The sequence below is a fragment of the Prionailurus bengalensis genome, chromosome B3, assembly GCF_016509475.1.
Source record: "Prionailurus bengalensis isolate Pbe53 chromosome B3, Fcat_Pben_1.1_paternal_pri, whole genome shotgun sequence".
Lineage (NCBI taxonomy): Eukaryota > Metazoa > Chordata > Mammalia > Carnivora > Felidae > Prionailurus > Prionailurus bengalensis.
The window spans coordinates 62,136,305-62,160,001 of record NC_057355.1 but is presented as its reverse complement, the minus strand read 5'-3'; the positions used below and the strand labels follow the sequence as shown (position 1 = coordinate 62,160,001).

The 23,697-nt window shown below is 40.3% G+C and overlaps 2 protein-coding genes and 1 pseudogene across 2 annotated transcripts in view; 1 reads left to right on the top strand and 2 right to left on the bottom strand.

Moving 5' to 3' along the window:
* Nucleotides 1-1,189: 1,189 nt before the first annotated feature.
* Nucleotides 1,190-1,686, bottom strand: LOC122468747 (annotated as a pseudogene).
* A 2,126-nt stretch (nt 1,687-3,812) lies between these two features.
* On the bottom strand, nt 3,813-13,553 carry OIP5 (Opa interacting protein 5). The gene is made up of 5 exons (XM_043555617.1): nt 13,229-13,553; nt 12,917-12,983; nt 8,850-8,972; nt 5,186-5,267; nt 3,813-3,979 (listed from the first exon to the last, which is right to left on the bottom strand). Exons 1-5 carry the CDS (start codon nt 13,551-13,553, stop codon nt 3,884-3,886), a joined length of 693 nt encoding a protein of 230 aa, XP_043411552.1. The 3' UTR covers nt 3,813-3,883.
* Nucleotides 13,554-13,667: 114 nt separating this feature from the next.
* The window catches only part of NUSAP1 (nucleolar and spindle associated protein 1), a 41,347-nt gene continuing 31,317 nt past the window's right edge, over nt 13,668-23,697 (top strand). Inside the window, 1 exon segment of the mRNA XM_043555613.1 lies at nt 13,668-14,020. Within this exon segment, the coding sequence (XP_043411548.1) occupies nt 13,916-14,020 (105 nt within the window). The 5' untranslated portion in view covers nt 13,668-13,915.

Genomic DNA, 23,697 nt, shown 5'->3' with positions numbered 1-23,697 from the left:
GATTGGCTCTTGTCAAATGGAGAGGAACAAAAGCTATGTGGCTTTTGAGGTACGATTACTTAATGTAATCATTCTTTTGATTTTTGACTAACACACACTGATATATACTGATATACTCCATTCCCAGGTACTGTACTAGATGTTGGGATTACAAAAATGGAAATAGTTTCTGTTAACTCAGGAGCTTAAATGCTTACAACTCAGGAGGAACTTTAGTATGTAGTTTTATTCTCATGACTATATGGAATTCTGAAAATACTTTTATTCAATATATATACAATGCTCAGTAACAAACTGTAGCAAAGTAGCCTTAGAATCTGTTAATATCAGTCACTGATGTTTGTTAGACTTTCATAGGGACTCATACCACCTAAAAGTATCATTTAAAAGGGTTGTTTAAAAATTCAGCCATTTGTATCAACTAGTGTATGGAAGGCATATCAAAATTATAAATGCATATGCCCTTTGGCCCATTTTAGTAATCACTCCTACAGAAATACCAGTACAACTATGCAAAGATATATACAAGGATCCAATATAAGAAATGGTTAAATTCTGATATATTCATATTGAATCATGCAGATACTAAATAATTTGCATATGGGCTGGTATGGAAAGTTGAGAAAAGCAGATGGTAGAATAATGTGAAAGATATAACTGCCTTTATGTCTATATATGTATATCCACATGCATAAAGATTATTGAACACTTAGTATGTGCTAAGCACTGCTGTAATTACATTAGATGTATTCATTAATTCATTTACTCTTCACTACAACCGTAGTTTCTTGGTTTTTTTAATTTATTTTGGGAGAAAGAGAGCACAAGGGAGGGGCAGAGAAAGAGAATCCCCAGCAGGCTCCGCATGGTCAGTGCAGAGCCTGACGCAGAGCTTGAACTCACAAACCGAGATCATGACCTGAGCCGAAACAAAGAGTAGGATGTTTAAGCAACTGAGCCACCCAGGTGCCCCCAGCCCTAGGTTGTTGTTTTTTTTTTTTTTAACAGAACAAGCCTTTTGATTTAAACAATTTTTTTCAAGTTTATATTGAAAGACAAAGCAAGAGGAGGAAGCAGGAGAGAGAGAAGAGAATCCCAAGCAGGCTGCATGCTGCCAGCACAGCCCGATGTGGGGCCTGAGCCCACAAACCATGAGATGATGACCTTGAGAGCCAGTCGCCCCAGACCAAAAAGGTTCATTTTTTCATTTAGCTTTCTGACTCTGTGCTTGTGCCTTCAACACTTTCACAATGATTTTCTGCTCTTTAATAAGGAAAGCATGCTTGATCCTATCACAAACACACTTAGCACATGTGGAACCACTCTAGGCCCTGTTTTCTCCTTGTAGACAACCTCATAAGAACTGTAGGTCTCACAGCATGAACTCCTTGAAGCCAGCCTGAGCACACACACCACACGCTGATTCTGATGCTTTCCCAATCTCCTTGGTGTAACAGTAAATTATTCTATTCCAGGGGTTTGGGACACCTTAAGTTTTGTTAGAGGCTGTATTATAGGACAGCATAAGATGGGATGTCAAATGCTGGACCATTGTGAATACCTATGATGCCATCTCCAGAAGAGGGAAAAACCAGCCCTAGTTTTTAATCCCTATTTTATAAGAAGAGTTTATGTAAATTCTTTACATTTATGGCTAGAAGTATCCAAAATATCACTAGAAGTATCACTATCCTATTGTGATAGGAATCCAAATAGTTTGGTTCCAGAGCATGCTCACTTTCTAGCTTGGTATCCCATGCTTTTCAAAGGTGGAAAGGAAGTGTAGTTTTCACTCTTTGTCATACATCTATGTTTGAACTTTTTTCTAGAATAAGCACATAATTTGTATTTGGGGAAAAAAACCTATTTAAAACCAGCCAGCTTAATTTGACGTAAAGTTCGAGCATTTAAATTTCTATTTGTCTGCCAAATCAGTAAATCCAGAGGTTATGGAAAATAGCTACGTAAGAACATACCCACACACACACACCAGGATAATTCAATACAGTATTAATTTCTTATGTCTCATTCTTGAGTAGAAAATAAGAGTTTTTCTGGTACTATTTGTTGCCAGAGGTTTCACCCTTGTTTATGGAATCAGATTTTGCAACTCAAAAGCATAAAGCAAGTCAGAATTTTGTTTAAAATTTTTAATTTTTAGAGCGAGAGGGTGCAAACAGGGCAGGGGCAGGAGAGAGAGAGAGAGAGAGAGAGAGAGAGAGAGAGAGAGAGAGAGAGAGAGAGAATTTTAAGCAGGCTCCATGCTTAGTGTGGAACCAGATACAGGGCTTGATCCCACAGCTCTAGATCATGACCTGAGCCAAAATCAAGAGTTGAACACTCAACCAACTGAGCCACCCAGGCATCCCAAATTTAAAATACTTTTAAAGGGAAATGTCCTTTATGTAGTATAAAATGGAAAAAAATTTTTTTTAAAATGCTGCTAGCTACAGCTGAACCAAGTCAACCTGGCTATATCATGTCTCAGTTGTGCTCTTGCCAGTCCCTCAGTGGTCTGCTTGCTGAGCCTATAACCCATGCTCCACAAGACAACCATAATAAGGTTCTACAAAAGTAAAACCAATCCTATCACAGGCCTCCTCTAAAATTCTTCAAGGGCTTCCACTGTTCTTGTGATAACAACCACCATCCTTCAGGAGGACAGTAAGTCCTCGCACCGCTGGTTTCTGACCACTGGTGTAACTCCTGCAGGCCTTCTTTTATGGACCTTATAGGGCCTTTGCACATGTTTCTCCCTCCATTACCTTATTACCTCCTACTCTGTAAGACCACTGCTGAAATGTCACTTCCTCAGAGAGGTGTTTCTTGACCTCCAGACCAGGTCCGTTACATGCTGTATGTGCTTGTAGCTCTATGTCCCTTTTCTTCAAAATCCTTACTACACTAGTAATTTCACATGTATTCATGTGGTTATTTGAATGTCCATCTCTGTTGAGACAATAAGCTCTGTGCAGGTAGAGAGTGGCTGTTTTGGCTTAACTGTTATCCCCAGAAGCTAGTATAATATCTTTATTGAATAATATGATAAGCTACTGAGCCCATGTGCTACATAAAGCAAAATATGAAAAAACAAACAGCATTTTGGTGAATGATGTTTATCATTCCTTTATTACCTGGTTAAGCTCAGTTTACAAATGAAAAGAGAAAGATAAACTGTATATTTTCCAGTTAACTTACTGAATATTACCTATAAAATATGTATGTACCTGTATTTTACATAAGAAAAAAAGTGGTTTCTCAGTCTTTACCTAACAACTGCACATCTTTATATCAGAGCATTCACGGGACATTGTCTCCCCATCAACCTAAATTTGCAGCAAAAGAGGGTTTCAGAAATAAACATTTATGAAATTTACAAGTTAAAATAAGTTCTTAAGACAAATAGCTATAAAACCTAGACAGGGTGGGCCAGGGAGACTCAGTTGGTTAAGTGTCTGACTCTTGATTTCAGCTCAGGTCATGATATCACAGTTGTGGGAGCCAGCCCCATGCCAGGCTCTGCGTTGACAGCACAGTGTGGAACCTGCTTGGGATTCTCTGTCTCTGCCCCTCTCCCGCTCATGCTTGTTCACTCTCTCAAAATATATGAACATTAAAACAAGAAAACCAAAGCTAGACAGAAGGCTCTTTAGTTTCTCATCTTCTAGAACAGGCTTCACAAATCATCTGGACAATCGGCCTAGACAAAATCCTAATAAACCACATTTCTCATCCATTCTTGAAGCCAATCTTTCTTGCAAATTGATCAAATAGCACCTGTTGTTGAAGATAGCAACAAGGACTCACCCTGATACTTTAAAAAAAATATTTATTTATTAATTTATTTATTTACCGACCCTAATACTTAAACTCTGATTCTGGATCAGTTTTCTGGCTTGGGCTGGTCAGGAGTTACTTCCTTCAGAATCTTCATCAGTGAATTTAAGTGAGTATGAGTTAACATTATCTTCTCTTTCAGCTAGGAAGAAAAATAAATAGGTATCAGGGCATCTTAAGCTTAACACTCAATTTGGTGATTCTAAAAGCCGTTTCAAATTTAAACTAGTGATTGGGAGTTGGCAGTGTCTCAACATATTTCATAAATATGTTTCTTCTATTTCTGAAAGAACTTTATGGTACAAACTCAGAGCACAATGAGATCCTTAGATACAAAGTTCATGTGAAAAAAGACCAGCCATTGCTGAGTGTCACTGCTTCAGTCTCTCTCCTATCTACCTCTTATCACCAGGTTTAAACTCCAAATACTGGAAAGGAAGACAAGAATAAGGTGGAGTAAGAAAGCTTACGGAGAGAAGCATCAACTAGTCTTCCTTTCCTTTCCTAGTGGCAAGAATCTAACTTTTTTCCTTTGTTTCCGGTAACAAATGCTTTTGTTTGATATTCTGCCAATGGTCTTCAAAAGTAGCCCTGTTAAGAACATATGTTTGGTGTAATTAGACAATTTTCAATAGTTCTTTCACCTATGAATAGCTATATCTAGAACCAAACTTAGTGGTATTATTCAGCATAAAATATGAAATACAGAATTACGGAGGATTATCTGTTGAAGTTGGGTTAGCAAAAGTCTTATTTCTGACATAATTTGCACCATACACTAAATCTCATTTTTATCATCCAAGATACAAAAGCAATCAAAATTCATCAGGAACTATGACTTAAACAAGTAACTCTAGAGCCTCTCCTTTGTTTGGGGATACCCTTGGATTGGTGAATCATTTCTCTATTGCTGCTTTCAAGATTTTTTTTGTCCACATTTTTACTATGATATGTTGGGGTATAAATAAATCTCTTCTGTGTTTATCCTACCTGGGGCTCATTGAGGTTTTGGATATGGAAATTTATGTTTTTCATCAAATTTGGGAATTTTTCAACTATTTCCTGGGACATTTTTTCTACTTCTTTCTCTTTTCTTCTGCTATTTAGTCCCTTTACCAAAGAATTTTTAGGTATGCATGTTGTTTTTTTTAGAAAATGCTATTGTACACTTAGGTAAACTACAGTTTGGTATAAGCATAACTTTTATATGCACTGGAAAACCAAAATATTAATCTGACTTGCTTTGTATTATGGTATTTGTTTTATTCTGGTGGTCTAGAACTGAACCCACAATATTTCTGAGGTATGCCTGTATTATAGTAAATATACAACCATCATGAAATTTTACCTCTGCAATCTTTTCTGGTAGAGATAAGTTGTGAATATCCATCTCAGATGCATTTACTATGGCCTTTGTTTTTAAGAGATAGCTGGATAGAAAATATATAAAGAAAATATTAGTATCATACTACAGATAAGATTATTAGTGAACCAAACTTGCGCTCTAAAATAACATGTCAGGCAAGGACCGCCTTCTTATAGATTTCCATTTCAGCATTCATAATGTGTCTTTTAGGAAAAACAAATCCTCAACTAAGAAATCAGAGAGACTGTGTGTTTTATCTCACCCCTTGCCAGCCAGGAGACAAAATAACCCCACAACAAACTAAAGACAAAAACCAGGGTCCTATGAGGAATTCTGATGAGTATAAGCTTCACAGTCCACCAGTAGATCGTGTAGCAGTTAGAAGAAAAGTAATCATATTGTGACAACACTGTTGGTTGCCTATCCAGTAGCCATTCCTAACTTGTTTTTGGCTAACAGAACCCAGATTTCATTTAGGGCAGGAGTATGCCCAATAGTAGGAGATGAATAATAACTGCTCTGAGCCAAGTGTGCAGTCTTACTCTCCACTGTCACATATTTGCTCTCCTGCCTTAAGGCAATCATGGGACATAGTTTGGCCAATAATAAGGAAATTTTTGCTAAAGAGAGCATTCACTGTGTTCCCATTTCCCATATCCTTTTCCTTCCAGTTGGGGATGCTATTGTCTATGAATGTAATGCTTATAACTGTCACAGCCTACAAGAAGAAAAGGCCGAGAAAACCAGAGATGCTCACCCAGAGCTCTATTGTGGCTAAGCCACTAGAAGACTCCTGGGGTGGCCAACCACCCCACCCTTACTTGTTAAAGCCACCATCAGTCAGGTTTAATTTTGCCTAGCAACCAAATTCATTCTGACACACAAAGACATAGATTTATTATCTTTCCAGACTTGTGCTACCTATACTTTCCTAATTTCTACTTAATCAGAAAGAATATACTGACCTTTGAGTCCCAACTCCTTATTTTAAAGAAATTACTTAAAATCCTATTATACTTTTAAAATTTACATTAAAAATTTTTGTTACTAAAAACTTAACTTCCTTGTGCAAAAACTCAATTACAGCTCACCTGGAACAACTACTTATAACTTTCTGAAGAAGACTTGAGGTTACTAATAGCACACAGTTAGAAATAACTTTTCACCCTCTTTAAACTTAGGTCTTATTTGGGGTGCCTGGGTGGCTCAGTAGGTTAAGGGTCTAACTTTGGCTCAGGTCATGATCTCGCGGTCTGGGGGGTTCAAGTCCCGTGTTGGGCTCTGTGCTGACAGCTCAGAGCCTAGAGCCTGCTCCAGATTCCGTGTCTCCCTGTCTCCCTGCCCCTCCCCAACTTGTGTTCTGTTCTCTCTCTCTCTCTTTCAAAATCAAATAAACATTAAAAAAAAAAATTTTTTTAAAGAAATTACTTAAGAAATTAGAAAATGAAAGTTATCAATCCATCTGAAGTATATATTTTCTGTTGAAAATTTGCAGTAAAGAAAAAAAATTGCACCGAGGAACAAATAGTATACCTAATGCACATTGAACAACCTTGTGAATGAAAGATGGGCTTTATGAGTTTTATTGTTTAGTCACCCAAAACTCACCTAGAAACACCTATCTAAGCACATTAAGTGAGAAAAAGGATGGGCATCTGGGTGCTTCAGTTGGTTAAGGGTCCGATTTTGGCTCAGGTCATGAAGTTTGTGAGTTTGAGCCACAATGGGCTCCCTGCTGACAGTGCAGAGCCTGCTTCAAATTCTTTCTCCCTCTCTGGCCTTCTCCCACTCATGCTGTTTCTAACTCAAAAATAAGTAAAAACAGAAAAAGAGAAAAAGGAAACTTCATGTTTAATGAAAGGAAAATGAGTTTTAGTGTTAAGACAGATTAAAATCTCAGCTCCCCTCTCTGAGATCCAGTGTTCTTCTATTAAGAACTCAAGTGAGGTAAGCTTAATATCTGGCATAAACACATAAAGTAGGTCATCAATGGCTATTTTTTTAAATTACTTAATTTAAATGTTTATTTATGACAGAGAGACAGAGAGAGAGAGAGAAACCCAAGCAGGCTCCCTGCTGCCAGCACAGTGTTCGATGTAGGACTCGAACCCACGAACTGTGAGATCATGACCTGAGCCAAAACAGAGTCGGACACTCAACTGACTGACCCACCCATGAGCCCCAATGTTTATTTATTTTTGAGAGAGAGAAAGAACGTGCACACACAGGGGAGGGGCAGAGAGAGGGAAAGAATGAATCCCAAGCAGGTTCCTCACTGTCAGCACATAGCCTGACATGGGGCTCTATCACGAACCATGAGAACATGACCTGAGCTGAAATCAAAGTCAGATGCACAGCCGACTAAGCCACCCAGGCAACCCTCCCCCACTTTTTTTTAAAATGATCAAGAAAAGACTATAATAGATGTTTCAATTTGTTATAATAAACAAAAAAGCTTAAGTGAGGGGCACCTGGGTGGCTCAGCTGGTTAAGTGTCCGACTTCAGCTCAGGTCATGGTCTCAGGGGTTCGTGAGTTTGAGCCCCACATCAGGCTCTGTGCTGATAGCACAGAGCCTGCTTCTGATCTTCTGTCTTCCTTTCTCTGCTCCTCCCCTGAGCTTGCACACGTGTGTACTCTCTCAAAAAATAAACATTAAAAAAGTAAGCTTTAAAAAAAAAAAGTAGGGGTGCCTGGGTGGGTCAGTCAGTTGGGCGTCCAACTTCGGCTCAGGTCATGATCTCACAGCTCATGGGTTCGAGCCCCGCGTCAGGCTCTGTGCTGACAGCTCAGAGCCTGAGCCTGCTTCGGATTCTGTGTCTCCCTCTCTCTCTGCCCCTCCCCCGCTTGTGCTCTGTCTCTGTCTCTCAAAAATGAATACATGTAAAATAAATAAATAAATAAATAAATAAATAAATAAATAAGCTTAAGTGAAAGTAGTATTAGGAAGATAAAGAAATATCCAAAGTACTACATAAGAAGGAATAATAAGTAGTGTACTTTGTCTGATTCTGTGAGGCCACATGGTCAGTATTTTTTTTTTTTTACCTTCCTGTGGGTATCTATCTGCATCATTCTTTTCTCCAGACAAGATTTCTCTGCATCTACATGTACAACATAGAAAATAGCTATCCTAAACCTAGAGCTTTCATTTCCCAACTTCAGCACCAGTACCATTTACAAATGACCAATGTCTTTGGGTCCTTATTTCAAATTCCTAGAGTAGAAAGCCTAATTTGCTTAGCTTAGGTGAGGTATTCATTCTTGATCCCATCACCTGGGAATGATATCTATCACACACGATAAAAATAAGGATACAAGGTTCCACTCTATGGGGAGAGAAACAGAGGCTGGGCACAAATCAGTAAGTGTCTATTACAACATTATTTTGCAAAAGCTTACGTTCCAGAAGTTTCTATAATGAAAGAATATCCTCTCATTTATTCCAAGGTATGATTAATAAGACATGGTATGATTACAAGACATCTAAAATGAGCATAACATTATGAGACTTTATTTTGGTCCCACTGCCCATCTTTTTGTGTAAACGACAATGCCTGGCTTTAGCATTTTCTTTGGTACACACATCGTTTTTTCAGGAAGTTCTTTTAACATGTATTTGATAAAGAATATCTAAGTCTACTCACCATATCATTTTGTCACTGGAAAGGCAGAAGTGACCTCTCAAGGCAGCCAGAGCAGCATGGGTAGAATACAAATGGAAACCAATGGGAATCCCACAGGAAGTACAGAATAAAAGGTTGTAAATGCTAGAGGAAAAAATGGAATATGGGTAAGAAAAAAAATCAGAGAAGAAATATAAAATAACCAGTCTCTGGAAACTATGTCTCCTAAAAACTATGCTATAATAGGACCGAGCCTGAAGAAATGTCACATTCACAAAAGGTTAACTCAGGTTTTAATAAAATTACATCCTAGATTACAGATTCTCCTGTGGATTCTGGCCACAAAAGCAATTACGGATGTATAATTGTCAGTTAAATAGAATAATTTACATTTTAAAAGCAGAAAAAGAGCTAACTAATCAGATTAATATTTAAACATATAAAACTATACATGACCAGGGGTGCCTGAGTAGCTCAGTAGGTTAAGCCTCTGACTCTTGATTTCAGCTCAGGTCATGATAGGATCTCAGGAGCCTCGGGCTCTGTGCTGACAGAGGAGAGCTTGATTGGGATTCTCTCTCTCTCTCAAAAATAAATAAACAAAAAACCCCACAAACTACACATAACCATACAAATTAGCTACCATCAAACCAATTTCCAGTATAAGGAAAATAATTAAATTGATTGGGGCTTACTAAACAATTAATAGAACTCAAATCAAGAATTTTCTTATGCAGATGTAACAAAAAATTAACTTAAAAATACCCAGACAAAATGCCAATAGAGTGGGGGGGGGGGGGGGGGGGAAGAAATCCTATTACCCTAGCCAAGGTATCTATTTTTTTTTCTTTTGTTTTATCCTCTGAAAGATTACTGGATGAGGAAACAGTTACACCACTTGGGTAAGTCACTAACCATATTTGCTGGTGTGTAAGACATATTCAAATAATACAAAGAAATGTTTTAAGAAAAAAACTGTGTTTCATCATGCATGTACTGAAAACAATTTTTTTTTAAATTTTTTACTTATTGGGGTTCCTAGGTGGTTCAGTCAGTTAAGCGTCCAACTCTTGATTTCAGCTCAGGTCATGATCTCAGGGTCATGGGCTCGAGTCTCATGTTGGGCTCCACACTGGGCACAGAGCCTGCTTAAGATTCTTTCCCTCTCCCTCTACTGCATGTGTTTTCTCTCTCAGTCTAAAATTGATTTATTTAAGTAGTCTCTACCCCCAATATGGGGCTTGAACTCACCACCCCAAGAGCAAGAGTCACAAGCTCTTCCAACTGAGCCAGCCAGGCACGCCTTGAAAATAATTTTAAAGTAGCTTGATACAGGAAAAAATTATTTTTGTAAACATAATATATTATGCAGTAAAATTGCATTAATAGAGTATAAAAATCACTTGACTAAAAAAAATTCATGTCAACGGACACTAAAAAAATAAACGTAATATCCCAAATTCATTGGTAAATTAAGTCCCATACCACACATGTAGTACTGTATATTTGTGAGTATAGTAACCAAAAAGCAAGCCATGAAATAAAGTTGCATCAGGGCACATGGGTGGCTCAGTCGGTGAAGCATCCAACTCTTGATATTCAGCTCAGGTCATGATCTCACAGTTCATGAGTTTGAGCCCCACACTGGGCTCTGCGCTGGCAGTGCAGAGTCTGCTTGGGATTCTCTGTCCCTCTCCCACTTTCTCCCTCTCTCTCAAAATAAATAAATAAACTTAAAAAAAAAATAAAGTTGCATTAATTTAAATTAATTCCTATGCAGGAATTAATGGTATCAGAAAAAATCACAGTACCTATAGAAAAATGTCTCAGAGAAACTAATATATGGAACAGAGCAAAATGTGAAAAAAATTCCCAAAATATGCTTGTGTGTGCAATATAACATATTTCATTGAATATTAGTCTGCTAATGACTCAAGTCCTTCAAAATGAAGGTATGCATTACCACACCAAAGAACTATGACCAGATGAGTGCTTGCTGAAGGCAAGGGGATATATATGGGTAGTGGAAGAAGTTAGTTATAAATATCAGCTATGACCTAGTAACCAGTTACAGAAATGAGGACCATGATTGTCATGAGTATTTCCTCCTTAGTGATGAGTATGTCTGTGTTTTTGCATGTTTATCTCTTTTCTTCTCTCTTATTCCCTGTGTAACATAAGATCATACTATTATATCATACTATATCAAACTATTTATTAATTTTACTTTACAGTATAAATTATGAGATATCAAGGAGAAAAGTAAACATCACTCAAGGACTTTATTTCCTCTTCCAGAGAAGGGATTAGTATGTTTTCAGTTGTATGCAGGACAGTTGTAACATGTTAGAATTATGACCTTGGTACTGTCTTTATTTGCAGTCTCGTATGGTTTTAGGAAATGCGTGTGGCTGCCAAGTTAACAAGTGATAGTTACATTTTAGGTGTCCACTTAACTAGGTCATATAGTGCCCAGTTAGGTCAAATACTCTGAACGTGTTTGTGAGAGTGTTTTTGAATGAGATTAACATTTGAATCAGTAGACTGATTTGGGATGGCCCTCATCTCATCAGCTGAAGGTCTGATGAATTAGAACAAAAAGGCTAACCCTTTCAGGAATAAGGGGAAACTCCTCTTGTCTGACTGATTTAAGCCGAAACATTGGTTTTTTCCTTAGCCTTTGGACTTGAACTGAAAAGTAGGCTCTTCTTCTGTCTAGACCCTTCTGGCTTTTGGACTGGAAGTTACACCTTTGGCTTTCCTGGTTCTCAGGCTTGTGGACTTGGACTAGATCTAAACCACTGGCTCTCCTGTGTCTCCAGTTTGCCAACTACAGCTCTTGGGAATTCTCACCCTCCATAATCACAGGAACCATTTCCTGATAATAAATCTCTTCCTACCAAATCCCATGGCTCTCCTTATTCTAAAAGTATACAAACACATGGGAATTTCCCTCCAGTGTTTTCTAAACCATCTACATCAGTACTGCCCAAAAGGGACATAATGTGAGGCACATAAGTAATGTAAAATTTTCTATTAGTCTTGTTAAATTCAGGGGAACAGGTGAAATTAGCCTTAATACATTTTATGCTACCCAATATATCAAAAATATCATTTCAACATGTCATCAATATTTTTAAACTATTAATTTTTTTGTATTAAGTCTTCAAAATCTAGTGTATATTTGCACTCATAGCATGTCTCAATTCAGGATGGCCACATTGTAAGTACTCAATAGCTACATGTGGCTAATGGTCACAGTACTGGATACCATGTGCCTAGATACCTTATCCTATATTTGGAGAACATCTGCTTCTGGCCCCAAATGACCCAATTCCAAGCAAGCCACCACTCTTTTCCTACCTGGTCCCTTTAGGTGGGAAGAGGACACTCTGGTAAGTATCTTTCAATTGGGAAAAGGGAGCTGCAAAGCTCTTTCCAATTACTGGGTAAAGTAACAATTCCCGTACTTGAACCCAAAAACTGAACCAAACTGTGGTCAGAATGAACTGTCTTGCCGTTAAAGCCAACATTCAAAATTGAGGAGCCTTCTAATAATAAATTATCTGAGTACTTTGTTTTCACTTGTAGATCACAGCAGAGACTGGATGCAAAGTTTACCCTGCAGTATTCAAGTACATAACATTCAACTTGTGTTTTTCCCCAGGTTCCCAGGTTACAGAAGAATTAGTCCTGCCATGGCTTATTACGAACTGCAGATAAAATACAAATTTAAAAGTTTTACTTATCTCAAAGATTGTAGTTTATAGTGATTCTCGCTACACACCAAAAGGTACTTTTCTCCCTTTTTCCCTACTGGACATTACTTTCTTAGCCTCACTTCCCTTGCACAAACCACTAGGGAGATGTGGCCCTCAGAAAGATGTTAAAATGTGCACACAACTACAACCAACTTTTCCATTTCACTGACAAGTTCCAACAAGTCTCAAACAGGTAAAAGGAACATCCCTCAAATACACTGTATGGATAGAATAAACTTTTCTTGTTCCTTTGTGCACGTCGGTTCCCCGCTTCTCCGTGTTATTAATATAGGGGCTAGAAACCAAAGGAGAACTCTCAGTACATACCTGCCTTTGAGCGAACCTTCAATGCCAACTAGGAAGGGAGTTTCCAAAACCACGTTGTTTGTGACTCCTGGGTAAATAGAGGTCAGAATGAATACCTGTGAAGCCTTGAAAAGGAAAACCTACCCGCTACAAACAGATTCACCATGGCCACAAAAAACATGAAAAGTTGCCCCCACTCTTGGCAAAGGCGTTAATTTCCTTACAAATCTTCACCCCATTTTCTTCACCACCCTGCTCTCAACCATCCCGTGACAAAGCGGGAACACCCTCTCCGCCTTCCTCCTGTCTTCTTCAGACTCCGTCCCCACTCACTGGAGAATACCACGGTCCCGAGGGACGGCGACAGGTCCCAGGCGAGGTGCACAGAGTCAGCGAGTACTGCGTGGCACTGTGCACACTGGAACACGGCGCACCTCTCGGGCTGCAGCCACGACGGCAGCTGCGGTCTGCATGGCTGTTCCTCCGCCCCCAAGCCTGCGGGGCCAAGCGGCGAGGACCCGTTCACCACCTGCGTGTCCCACTCCATAGAAGTTGTACAAGAGAGTTCCTCAGTTGAATTCTTGGCGCCATCACAAACGTTACCCTGCGACAGCATCGCATAAAGTGAGTGACAACGCCGCCTCGGCCGAGCGGCCATCTTTCTGCAGCCCCCGCCTCAGCTTCGAACAGACACTTGACCACGCCCACACACGGTTCCTGTATCCTCATTGGACACCATGAGCAGAGGCTTTGCCCTGCGCACGCTTTCTGGACACGCCCTTCGGCGCCAAAGTGTTAATGAGGGGTGGGGGAAAATCGCAGGCCTGCTGGGAGGGGAATCTTCGTTTCTATTGGTCAACGCCAGGAGACCCCGCCTTCAAGACATTTTTAACCAATAGAAGTACAGCATTTTCAATTTAAACTCTCTATAAAGTTCGGTTTAGTCAACGCTCAAAGTGGCGCCAGAGCTTTGAACGGCGCTGTTTAGTTTAGAGTGTCTGTGCTATCCAGGTCGCTTGGATGCAGCTCGACATGACTGTACCCTCCTTTGAGGAGCTGGACACCTTCAAATACAGCGACCTGCAGAATTTGGCCAAGAGTCTGGGCCTCCGGGCTAACCTGAGGGTACGTAGCAGGTAACCCGCGGGGCAGGTTGAGCGTTCTCGGAGAGGTGGTGAGAAGAGACCGAACGGGAACCTCGGGGAATGAGGCAGCTGTCCCTCCAGCTGGGCAAACGGAGAGGGAGCCATAGTATTCACCTTATTTTGAGGCTGACTTTTCTGGGGGCTCACATAGGCCTTGACTTCGCAAGCGTTTGTTTGTTTGGGTTTTATTGGACGTACTCTGGAATTTTGTCTCCGAGGCTGTAAAACGTTGAGGGGAAACCGTGCGGATTCATTTTGGGAGTGGGGTTTACATATTCTTCGGTGGAGTTTTCACACAGAATTCTTAGGGTACTCGAGATTTGTTCTGCAGGGTGTGGGTGTGGTGTTTACAGAGTGAATGCCTAAATTAGGTATTACAAATGGTTTTAAGTGATTAAAACAAAATAATTAGTGCCCAGGTACTTGTTGGGGCTTAATTAAATAAAGGAGTGTCTTTGGAGATATTTCTGAGCTTTAGTCTTTAATGGCTCCCCAATACTATTTCATAAAGCCTTAATTCTTTACCTTCAATCCCATCAGCTTTCTGCATTCTAGCTGGAATCTTATCCAAGACAGCATCCAAACTGTACTGGTCTCTGAACACCTGACACCTTTGTCCATCTTTCTGTCTTTGCTAATTTTGATCCTTTGGCCCCATATTCCCTTGTCTTTCCCTCTTCTTTATTTGCATTAATAACTTTCAAATGCTCTTCAGAGTCCATCAGAAATATCACTGACTTGGCACTTCGTCTCCTCCTCTTCAGTTCCTTGGCCATAGGTCCACTACCCCAGTAATTCCAGGAACTCTGTGCTTTTAACGCAGTTTAATTTCACGTACTCTCTTTGAGCACTTTTAGGCTTTCACCTCTGGTTATTTGTGTATTAAATTATCTTCACGAAAAGTTAAATTCCTTGAACAAGAATCTCATCCATGTTCCTTGGAAGTCTTACTAAGCACAGTGCATTTTATATAGGAGATGCTGAATAATTATTTTCAATCACTTCTTGGCAGTGCTAGATTAGTGCCCTAGAGGGTGGCAAGAGAGTTACAGTGCAGGCTTGCTGAGTTCAGAGCTCTGGATGACATTAAGGCCCCACAACCATTTGGATCTCTAAAGAGCTATTCCAAGAGAGATAGATTCCTAAAAGCCTCACCTGTAGTCTCTTGAGGCACCTAATCTGCATTAGCTGATTAGTCACCTGTTTTTATAGAGTGGCGTGGTAAAGTATTTCAGGCCACCACAGACCCCATTGCCTTCCTAGCACACAGTATCTGGCACATAGTAGGTATCAATAAATAGATTTTTAAAATTTTTTAAAATGTTTATTTTTGAGAGAGAGCACGATCAGGGGTGGGAGGTGGGGCAGAGAGAGAAAAGAGAATCCCAAGCAGGCTCTGCACTGTCAGCACAAAGCCACATGTGGGGCTCAAGCCCACAAACTGTGAGATCACAACCTGAGCCAAAGTCAGACACTCAACCGACTGAGCCACCAGGCACCCTAAAATTTTAATTTATTTTTATTTTAGACAGCAAGCAGGGGAGAGGGGCAGAGGGACAGAGAAAGAACCTTAAGCAGGCTCCATGGTCAGCACGGAGCTGGATGTGGAGCTCAATCCCATGACCCTGGGATCATGACCTGAGCCGAAATCAAGAGTCAGATGTTCAACTGACCCAACCACCCAGGCACCCCTCAATAAATATTTCTTGAGAGGTACTGTTTCCCCAAAGTTGACCATACACTACTTGATTATAACCAACTATAAAAAGAGACTTTTGAGACAGTTGACGAAAATTAAACTTGGACTAGGTATTAAGATATTGTTAACTTTTTGGAGTATTATGGTATTGTTTTGTTCCCCCTCTTTTTTTTTTAATTTTTTTTTTTAACGTTTATTTATTTTTGAGACAGAGAGAGCATGAACGGGGGAGGGTCAGAGAGAGAGAGACACAGAATCTGAAACAGGATCCAGGCTCTGAGCTGTCAGCACAGAGCCCGATGCGGGGCTCGAACTCATGGACCGCGAGGTCATGACCTGAGCCGAAGTCGGCCGCTTAACCGACTGAGCCACCCAGGCGCCCCCCCCACTCCCTTTTTTTTAAGGCCTTCTCTCTTGTAATACATGCCAAGTACTTACAGGTGAAATGTTATGACACCTGGGATTTGCTATAAATATTCTAGGACAAAGAGAGGGTAATAAGATGAAGTAAGAACAACAGAATGTTGATAATTGTTGAAACTGGGTGATAGATACATGGGAGTTCATTAGACTATGCTCTCAACTTTATATGTGATTGTAACTTCTTATAACTAAAATGTTTTAAATTATTTACAATTTGTACAGCTTAGGAGCTTGTTAAATCAGTTGGCTTTTTAAGTTCAGAGTATATAAGCAAAATATGAACAAATTGCTCTAAGCAGTGATCAAGATTAGATGATCATTTTGATGATTTAAAAAACTTTTTTAATGTTTATTTAGAAAGAGACTGTGTGTGCAAACAGGGGAAGGGCGGAGTGAGAGAGAGAGAGAGAGAGAGAATATCCCAAGCAGGCTCTGCACTGTCAGCGCAGAGCCAGACAAGGGGCTCGATCCCATGAACCTTGAGATCATGACCTGAGCTGAAATCAAGAGTCAGATGCTTACCCAAGTGAGTCACCCAGGCAGCCCTTTTTTGATTATTTTAAAACACTAAATAGAATAAGATTTAAATAAATTCCATCAGAATGGTAACATTCAAAATAAATTTAGAAGGAAAAATCTTAGCCCTTTTTTTGTGCTTTACCATTGAGAGTAGTGTCTCAATGAAGGAGTCAGTTACTGGTATTTACTGTGTGGCCACTGGTCCTTCTCACTCCTGCCCTGGCTTTCCTGCTCACAAACAAGCCTAGATTACAAAGACTGGCGCCATCTGCATTCTCTTGTAGCTCCCCTTCCTCTCCTGCCCAAATTCCAAGCCTGATTAAACCTGGCTAGGTGCTTAACCTTTGTACCTAACCAGCCGATCCTGCCTGGAGAAAATCCCCTGACTTTGCTGACTGAACTTAAATTTATGACCATAAATCATAAAATGAGCATTTGATTCCCCTATACTCCCTTGGTAGTCATTAACTTCTCTATTTTTGAGGACCATTATTTCATATCCTCTCACCTCAAATTGGCTCCCTTCCCTCACTTGACTTTTCCTCATAGGTCATGGAAAAATAGACACAATCAGCTAAGAATTAGCTCCTCTTTCCACCATCAAACTATCCATCCATCCCGCGCCTGTCCCCAATCCCCAAGAACTCTGCCTTTGTGTGAGGGCAGCCTTGCCATTTGTGCTGTGGATCCTGTTCCCTCTTCCAGGGCTATGTGCCTGCAGTTAGCTCCTCTCTCCTATATCAGTTTCTCCCACTCTGGTTGCTCATTTCGATGATATATGCAATCAGGTGTTAATATCCCCCATCTTAAAATAAAACAAAACTCTCTCATGACCCCTTGTCCTTCATTTGCTGCCTGATTTCTCTGTTCTGTTTCACTGTAATTGCTGTTACCAAGGTCACCATGCTCTGCACCTTACCAAGCATACAGTTCATCTCTATCTTCCTCTGCTGTTTGGCAGGATCTAATGTTCCTTTTTCCTTAAACCACTTCTTTTGTAGGCTTATTTGGTGTTAAGTTTTTTCCTATCTTACCAGCACTTCCTTCTAGCCTTCTCTCTTGCGTCTTCCTCTGCTAAATTTCTAAATGCAGAGTGCCCCAGAGTTGTGTCTTTTCTCTAACTGTGCTTTCCCCCAGGTGACCTTACCCACTATCATAACTTTAAATTCATATTGAACTGATGACTCCATATCTCTGGTGGGACCTCTCTCCTGAGGTGCTGACTCATATCTTTAAGTGCATCTTAAACAGCATGGCTACTTCAAAACAAGATCTCTTCCCAGTCTCAGTAGATGATTGAGACCCACATTAGAACACTCTTTTAATATACATCCAAATTAGTTAGCATATAGTGCAACAATGATTTCAGGAGTAATTCCCTAATGCCCCCTACCCTTTTAGCCCATCCCTCCTCCCACAACCCCTCCAGTAATCCTCTGTTTGCCTCCATATTTAAGAGTCTTTTATGTTTTGTCCCCCTACCTGTTTTTATATTAATTTTGCTTCCCTTCCCTTATGTTCATCTGTTCTGTATCTTAAAGTCCTCATAGGATTGAAGTCATGATATTTGTCTTTCTCTGACTAATTTTGCTTAGCATAATACCCTCCAGTTCCATCCATGTTGTTGGAAATGGCAAGATTTCATTCCTTTTTGTTGCTGAGTAATACTCCATTGTGTGTGTGTATGATATATATTTACATGTTTATATAAATATATATAATTTATATATAAATAATATAAATAATTTATATATATAAGTATATACAAATCATTTATATATATAAATATTACATATTTATATATAATTTTTATATACACATTTATATATTTTATATATATTTATATATTATATATATATGCCACATCTTCTTTATCCATTCATCCATCGATGAACATTTGGGCTCTTTCCATACTTTGGCTATTGTCGATAGGGCTGCTATAAACATTAGGGTGCATGTGTCCCTTTGAAACAGCATACCTGTATCCCTTTCATAAATACTTAGTAGTACAATTGCTGGGTCATAGGGTAGTTCTATTTTTAATTTTTCGGGGGAACTTCCATACTGTTTTCCAGAGTGGCTGCACCAGTTTGCATTCCCTCCAGCAGTGCAAAAGAGATCCTCTTTCTCCTCATCCTCACCAACATGTGTTGTTGCCTGAGTTGTTAATGTTAGCCATTCTGACTGGTGTGAGGTGGTATCTCATTGTGGTTTTGATTTGTATTTCCCTGATGATGAGTGATGTTGAGCATTTTTTCATGTGTCTGTTGGCCATCTGGATGTCTTCCTTGGAGAAGTGTCTATTCATGTCTTTTGCCCATTTCTTCACTTGATTATTTGTTTTTTGGGTGTTGAGTTAGATAAGTTCTTGATAGATTTTGGATACTAACCCTTTATCTGATATTGCAAATATCTTCTCCCATTTTGTCGGTTGCCTTTTAGTTTTGATGATTGTTTCCTTCGCTGTGCAGAAGCTTTTTATTTTGATGAGGTCCCAACAGTTCATTGTTGCTTTTAATTCCTTTGCCTTTGGAGATGTGTCAAGTAAGAAATTGCTGCAGCTGAGGACAGAGAGGTTTTGCCTGCTTTCTCCTCAAGGATTTTGAAGGTTTCCTGTCTTGAATTTAGGTCTTTCATCCATTTTGAGTTTATTTTTGTGTATGGTGTAAGAAAGTGGTCCAGGTTCATTCTTCTGCATGTCGCTGTTCAGTTTTCCCAGCACCACTTGCTGAAGAGACTGTCTTGATTCCATTGGATATTCTTACCTGCTTTGTCAAAGATGAGTTGGCCATACGTTTGTGGGTCCATTTCTGGGTTCTCTATTCTGTTCCATCAATCTGAATGTCTGTTTTTGTGCCAGTATCAAACTGTCTTGATTACAGCTTTGTAGTATAGCTTGAAGTCTGGGATTGTGATGCCTCCTGCTTCGGTTTTCTTTTTCAAGATTGCTTTGGCTATTTGGGGTCTTTTCTGGTTCCATACAAATTTTAGGATCATTTGTTCTAGCTCTGTGAAGAATGATGGTGTTATTTTGATAGAGATTGCACTGAATATGTAGATTGCTTTGGGTAGTATTGACATTTTAACAATATTTGTTCTTCCTATCCAGGAGCATGGAATCTTTTTCCATTTATTTGTGTCATCTTCAATTTCTTTCATAAGCCTTCTGTAGTTTTCAGTGTATAGATTTTTCACCTGTTTGGTTAGACTTATTCCTAGGTATTTTATGGTTTTGGGAGCAATTGTAAATGGGATCAATTCCTTGATTTCCCTTTCTGTTGCTTCATTGTTGGCGTATAGGAATGCAAGTGATTTCTGTGCATTGATTTTATATCCTATAACTTTGCCGAATTCATGAATCAGTTCTAGCTGTTTTTTGGTGGAATCTTTTGGGTTTTCCATAGAGTATCATGTAATTTGCGAAGAGTGAAAGTTTGACCTCCTCCTTGCTGATTTGGATGCTTTTTATTTCTTTGTGATGTCTGATTGCAGAGGCTAAGACTTCCAATACTATGTTGAATAACAGTGGCGAGAGTGGGCATCTCTGTTTTGTTCCTGACCTTAGGGGGAAAGCTCTCAGTTTTTCCCCATGGAGGATGATATTAGCGCTGGGTCGTTCATATATGGCTTTTGTGATCTCAAGGTAAGATCCTTCTATCCCTACTTTCTTGAGGGTGTTTATCAAGAAAGGATGCTGTATTTTGTCAAATGCTTTCTCTGCATCTATTGAGAGGATTATATGGTTCTTGTCCTTTTATTGATGTGATGAATCACATTGTTTTGTGGATATTGAACAAGCCCTGCATCCCAGGAATAAATCCCATTTGATCATTGTGAATAATTTTTTTAATGTATTGTTGGATCTGGTTGGCTAATATCTTGTTAAGGATTTTGCATCCATGTTCATCAGGGAAATGGATCTATAGTTCTCCTTTTTAGTGGGGGTCTCACATTAGAACACTCTTGATTCTTCTTTTCATGATCCACATCCATCCTCGTAGCCTCTTCCTCCCAATTACTCCTGAAATCTGACATCTGGACATCATCTCCAGTGCTGCAGACCTGGGCCACACACCCTTTTCCCTTGACCACTGCCTCAGCCTGCTGCTTTCCCACCTGTACTCTTGACTCACTGTAGTAGTCTCTTGGTAATCAAGGTGATTGACTTCCTTCACACCTAAAATAAAATCCAGACTCCTGCAAATGTAAGGTGACATACTTGGTTTGATCCTGATTTGGAGGGAAATGTTTAAAAAAGAAAACAGCTGGGGCACGTGGGTGGCTCAGGAGTCAGTTGAGTGTCTGACTCTTTGGCTCAGGTCATGATCCTAGGGTCATGAGATTGAGCCCCATGTGGGGCCCTGTGCTGAGCATGGAGCCTCCTTGAAATTCTCTCTTGCCTTCTGCCCTTCTGCCCCATTCGAGCTCTCTTTCTCTTGAAATGAAATCTTAGGTGCGCCTGGGTGGCTCATTCGGTTAAGCGTCCGACTTGGGCTCAGGTCATCATCTCCGTTCATGAGTTTGAGCTCTGCATTGGGCTCTGTGCTGACAGCTCAGAGCCTGGAGCCTGCTTTGCATTCTGTGTCTCCCTCTCTCTCTGCCCCTTCCTTACTCACACTCTGTCTCTCTCTGTCTCTCAAAAGTAAATAAACATTGGGGGAAAAAATTTTTTTTAAATGAAATTTTAAGAAAGCCTGTTTCCCCACTGGTCCATCAGTAGAGGTTCCTGGGGAGTGGGGACCTTGTCTGTCTCATTTACCACTGTCTCTCCAGTGCCTGGGACAGTGTGCAGCATGATAAGTGCTTGTTGAGGGAATGCATGTGTATACTAACACCTGCACTTCCTGCTTGGTTCTTGTGAGCATCACCCCATAACATCAGTCAGCTAGATGCCCTGACTTGGCTCTGCCACAGGCACCTCGTTTCATCATTATCACAAGCTTGGTATTTTCGTGGCATTTTAAGGAGTGTTCTGGAAACCTGTACAACTTGGAACCTATGACAAACAATATTGTATCGTATATTTAAAAATTTGCTCAGCTAGGGGCACCTGGGTGGCTCAGTTGTTTGAGTGTCCGATTCTTGATTTTGGCTCGGGTAATGATTTCACGCTCATGGGATGGAGTCCTGCTTCAGGCTCTGTGCTGAATGTGGAGCCTGCTTAAGATTCTCTCTCTCCCGTTGCCCCTCTCCCCCAACTTACATTCTCTTTACCTCTTAAATTATTATTATTATTATTATTATTATTATTATTATTATTTTGCTAAGGTAGATCTTAGGTAAAGTGTTCTCACCACCAAAAAAAAAAAAAAAAAAAAGATAAAACCCAATGAAGTGGTTGGCAAAAATTTGATAGAAGAACCAAGAATGCCTCAGTTTTGCCATGCCAATCATCCCCTTCACAGAGAAGACCCTTAGAGAGGTTCAAGAAACAACAGCAAGTAGAAAATAGGTACCACTCTATTACTAGCCAGTATGGTGACTAATAACTTATAGGACATACTGGTGAACCGGGCTGGAGGATGGGCTTCACACCCTAAGCACAGCCTCTCCTGTCCCCTAAAGCCTAAACCAAATCTGGATCTCTGCTGTTCTCTCCTGGACACATGGCCAATGATAAATGGTATGAGAAGTGGTGGCTGAGCCCACCTTGAGAAGGAAATCTCTGATTTTCAACTGCCTGCCTGAGTGGAGGAGGAGGAAAAGACAACATAACCAATATGCTTGATCTTTTACAGCACAAGAAAACATAACCAATCAGATTGATATTTCTCTTTTTTTTTTCTTTCTTTTTTTTTTTTTTAAACTTCTAATGTTTGTTTATTTTTGAGACAGAGAGGGACAGAGTGTGAGCAGGGAAGGGGCAGAGAGGGGGAGACACAGAATCGGAAGCAGGCTCCAGGCTCTGAGCTGTCAGCACAGAGCCTGACACGGGGCTCGAACTCAGACTGAGATCGTGACCTGAGCCAAAGTCGGATGCTTAACCAACTGAGCCACCCAGGCGCCCCTGATATTTCTCTTTCAAGAATGGGAGGTTTCCTGGACTGGAAAGAGAAACTAGGAGTCCCTTTCCTCAGGAGCCCTTTAACCATCCTCCTCTCTAAGCCTGCCTGTATTTGGCATTCCTCATCTGAGAGACCCCCACCATGTTCCATGAGCTGCCCAAGCCAGAAACCTAGGTGTAATAAAGTTTCACTATTCCTCAACCCCTATGTTGATACTGATTTTACTTCTTAAAAAGGTTTTGAATCTATCCATACTCCCTTAACCCTGCTCTAGTTCAGGCCACAGTCCTTTCTAGTTTCCTACAACAGCTTTCCGGATGCTTTCCTGACTTTGTCTTCCTGCCATCAAGTGCATCCTGCACAATGTCCTACCAGAGTAGGACAATTTTGAATAAAGCAAAATTGGTAAAAACCTGTGGTGCTGCGGACTCTTCAGACAATGCCCTTTAAGGGTAAAGTTTGTATTTTCAAGAGGCTTATAAGGCCTGGCAGGATTGGTCCTTGCCCACTTTCCCAGGGTCTTCTCTCACCATCCCTCCAGCAGCTCCATGCTCTGGCCACTCTGAATTCAAGTTCCACAAACCACCCTCATTCTTGCCTTCCCATGTGATTTCTTTACCTCTTCCTTGTAGCCACTGCTGTCCTGTTCATCCTTCACACCTCAGCAGCTACAGACATCATGTCTTTGTCTTAGAACTGGTGTGTCTGGTTACCTCCTGAAGTTGACCCTGACTCGTGGTCCAGATCTTGGTGACTGTGCCCATTTGTGTTTTTGTACAATAGCCTAGGCCTCCCCATGCTGGTTCTTAGCCCCGTGCCTCTGTGGTCCTTTCCTCTTTCCCTGTCTCACTTCCCCGTTCTGGTGTGAAATCTATGTGGGGCCAATTCTGTGTTGGTCATCTTTCTCTTCCCAGAGGCTGCCTTGAGGAATACAAGACCAGGAGAATAATTGTCCTCAAAAATGGGAAAGATAGGTTATTATCTTTCTTGCTTACTTGATTTTTGGCCCTA

Coding starts and splice junctions, on each gene's coding strand:
- OIP5 (XM_043555617.1), bottom strand. CDS start 13,553: ATGGCCGCTCGGCCGAGGCGGCGTTGTCACTCACTTTATGCGATGCTG. Junction 5,268..8,849: donor TCCAGTGACAAAATGATATG/GTGAGTAGACTT, acceptor TTTTCTATCCAG/CTATCTCTTAAAAACAAAGG. Junction 3,980..5,185: donor TACCAGAAAAGATTGCAGAG/GTAAAATTTCAT, acceptor TTTTCTTCCTAG/CTGAAAGAGAAGATAATGTT.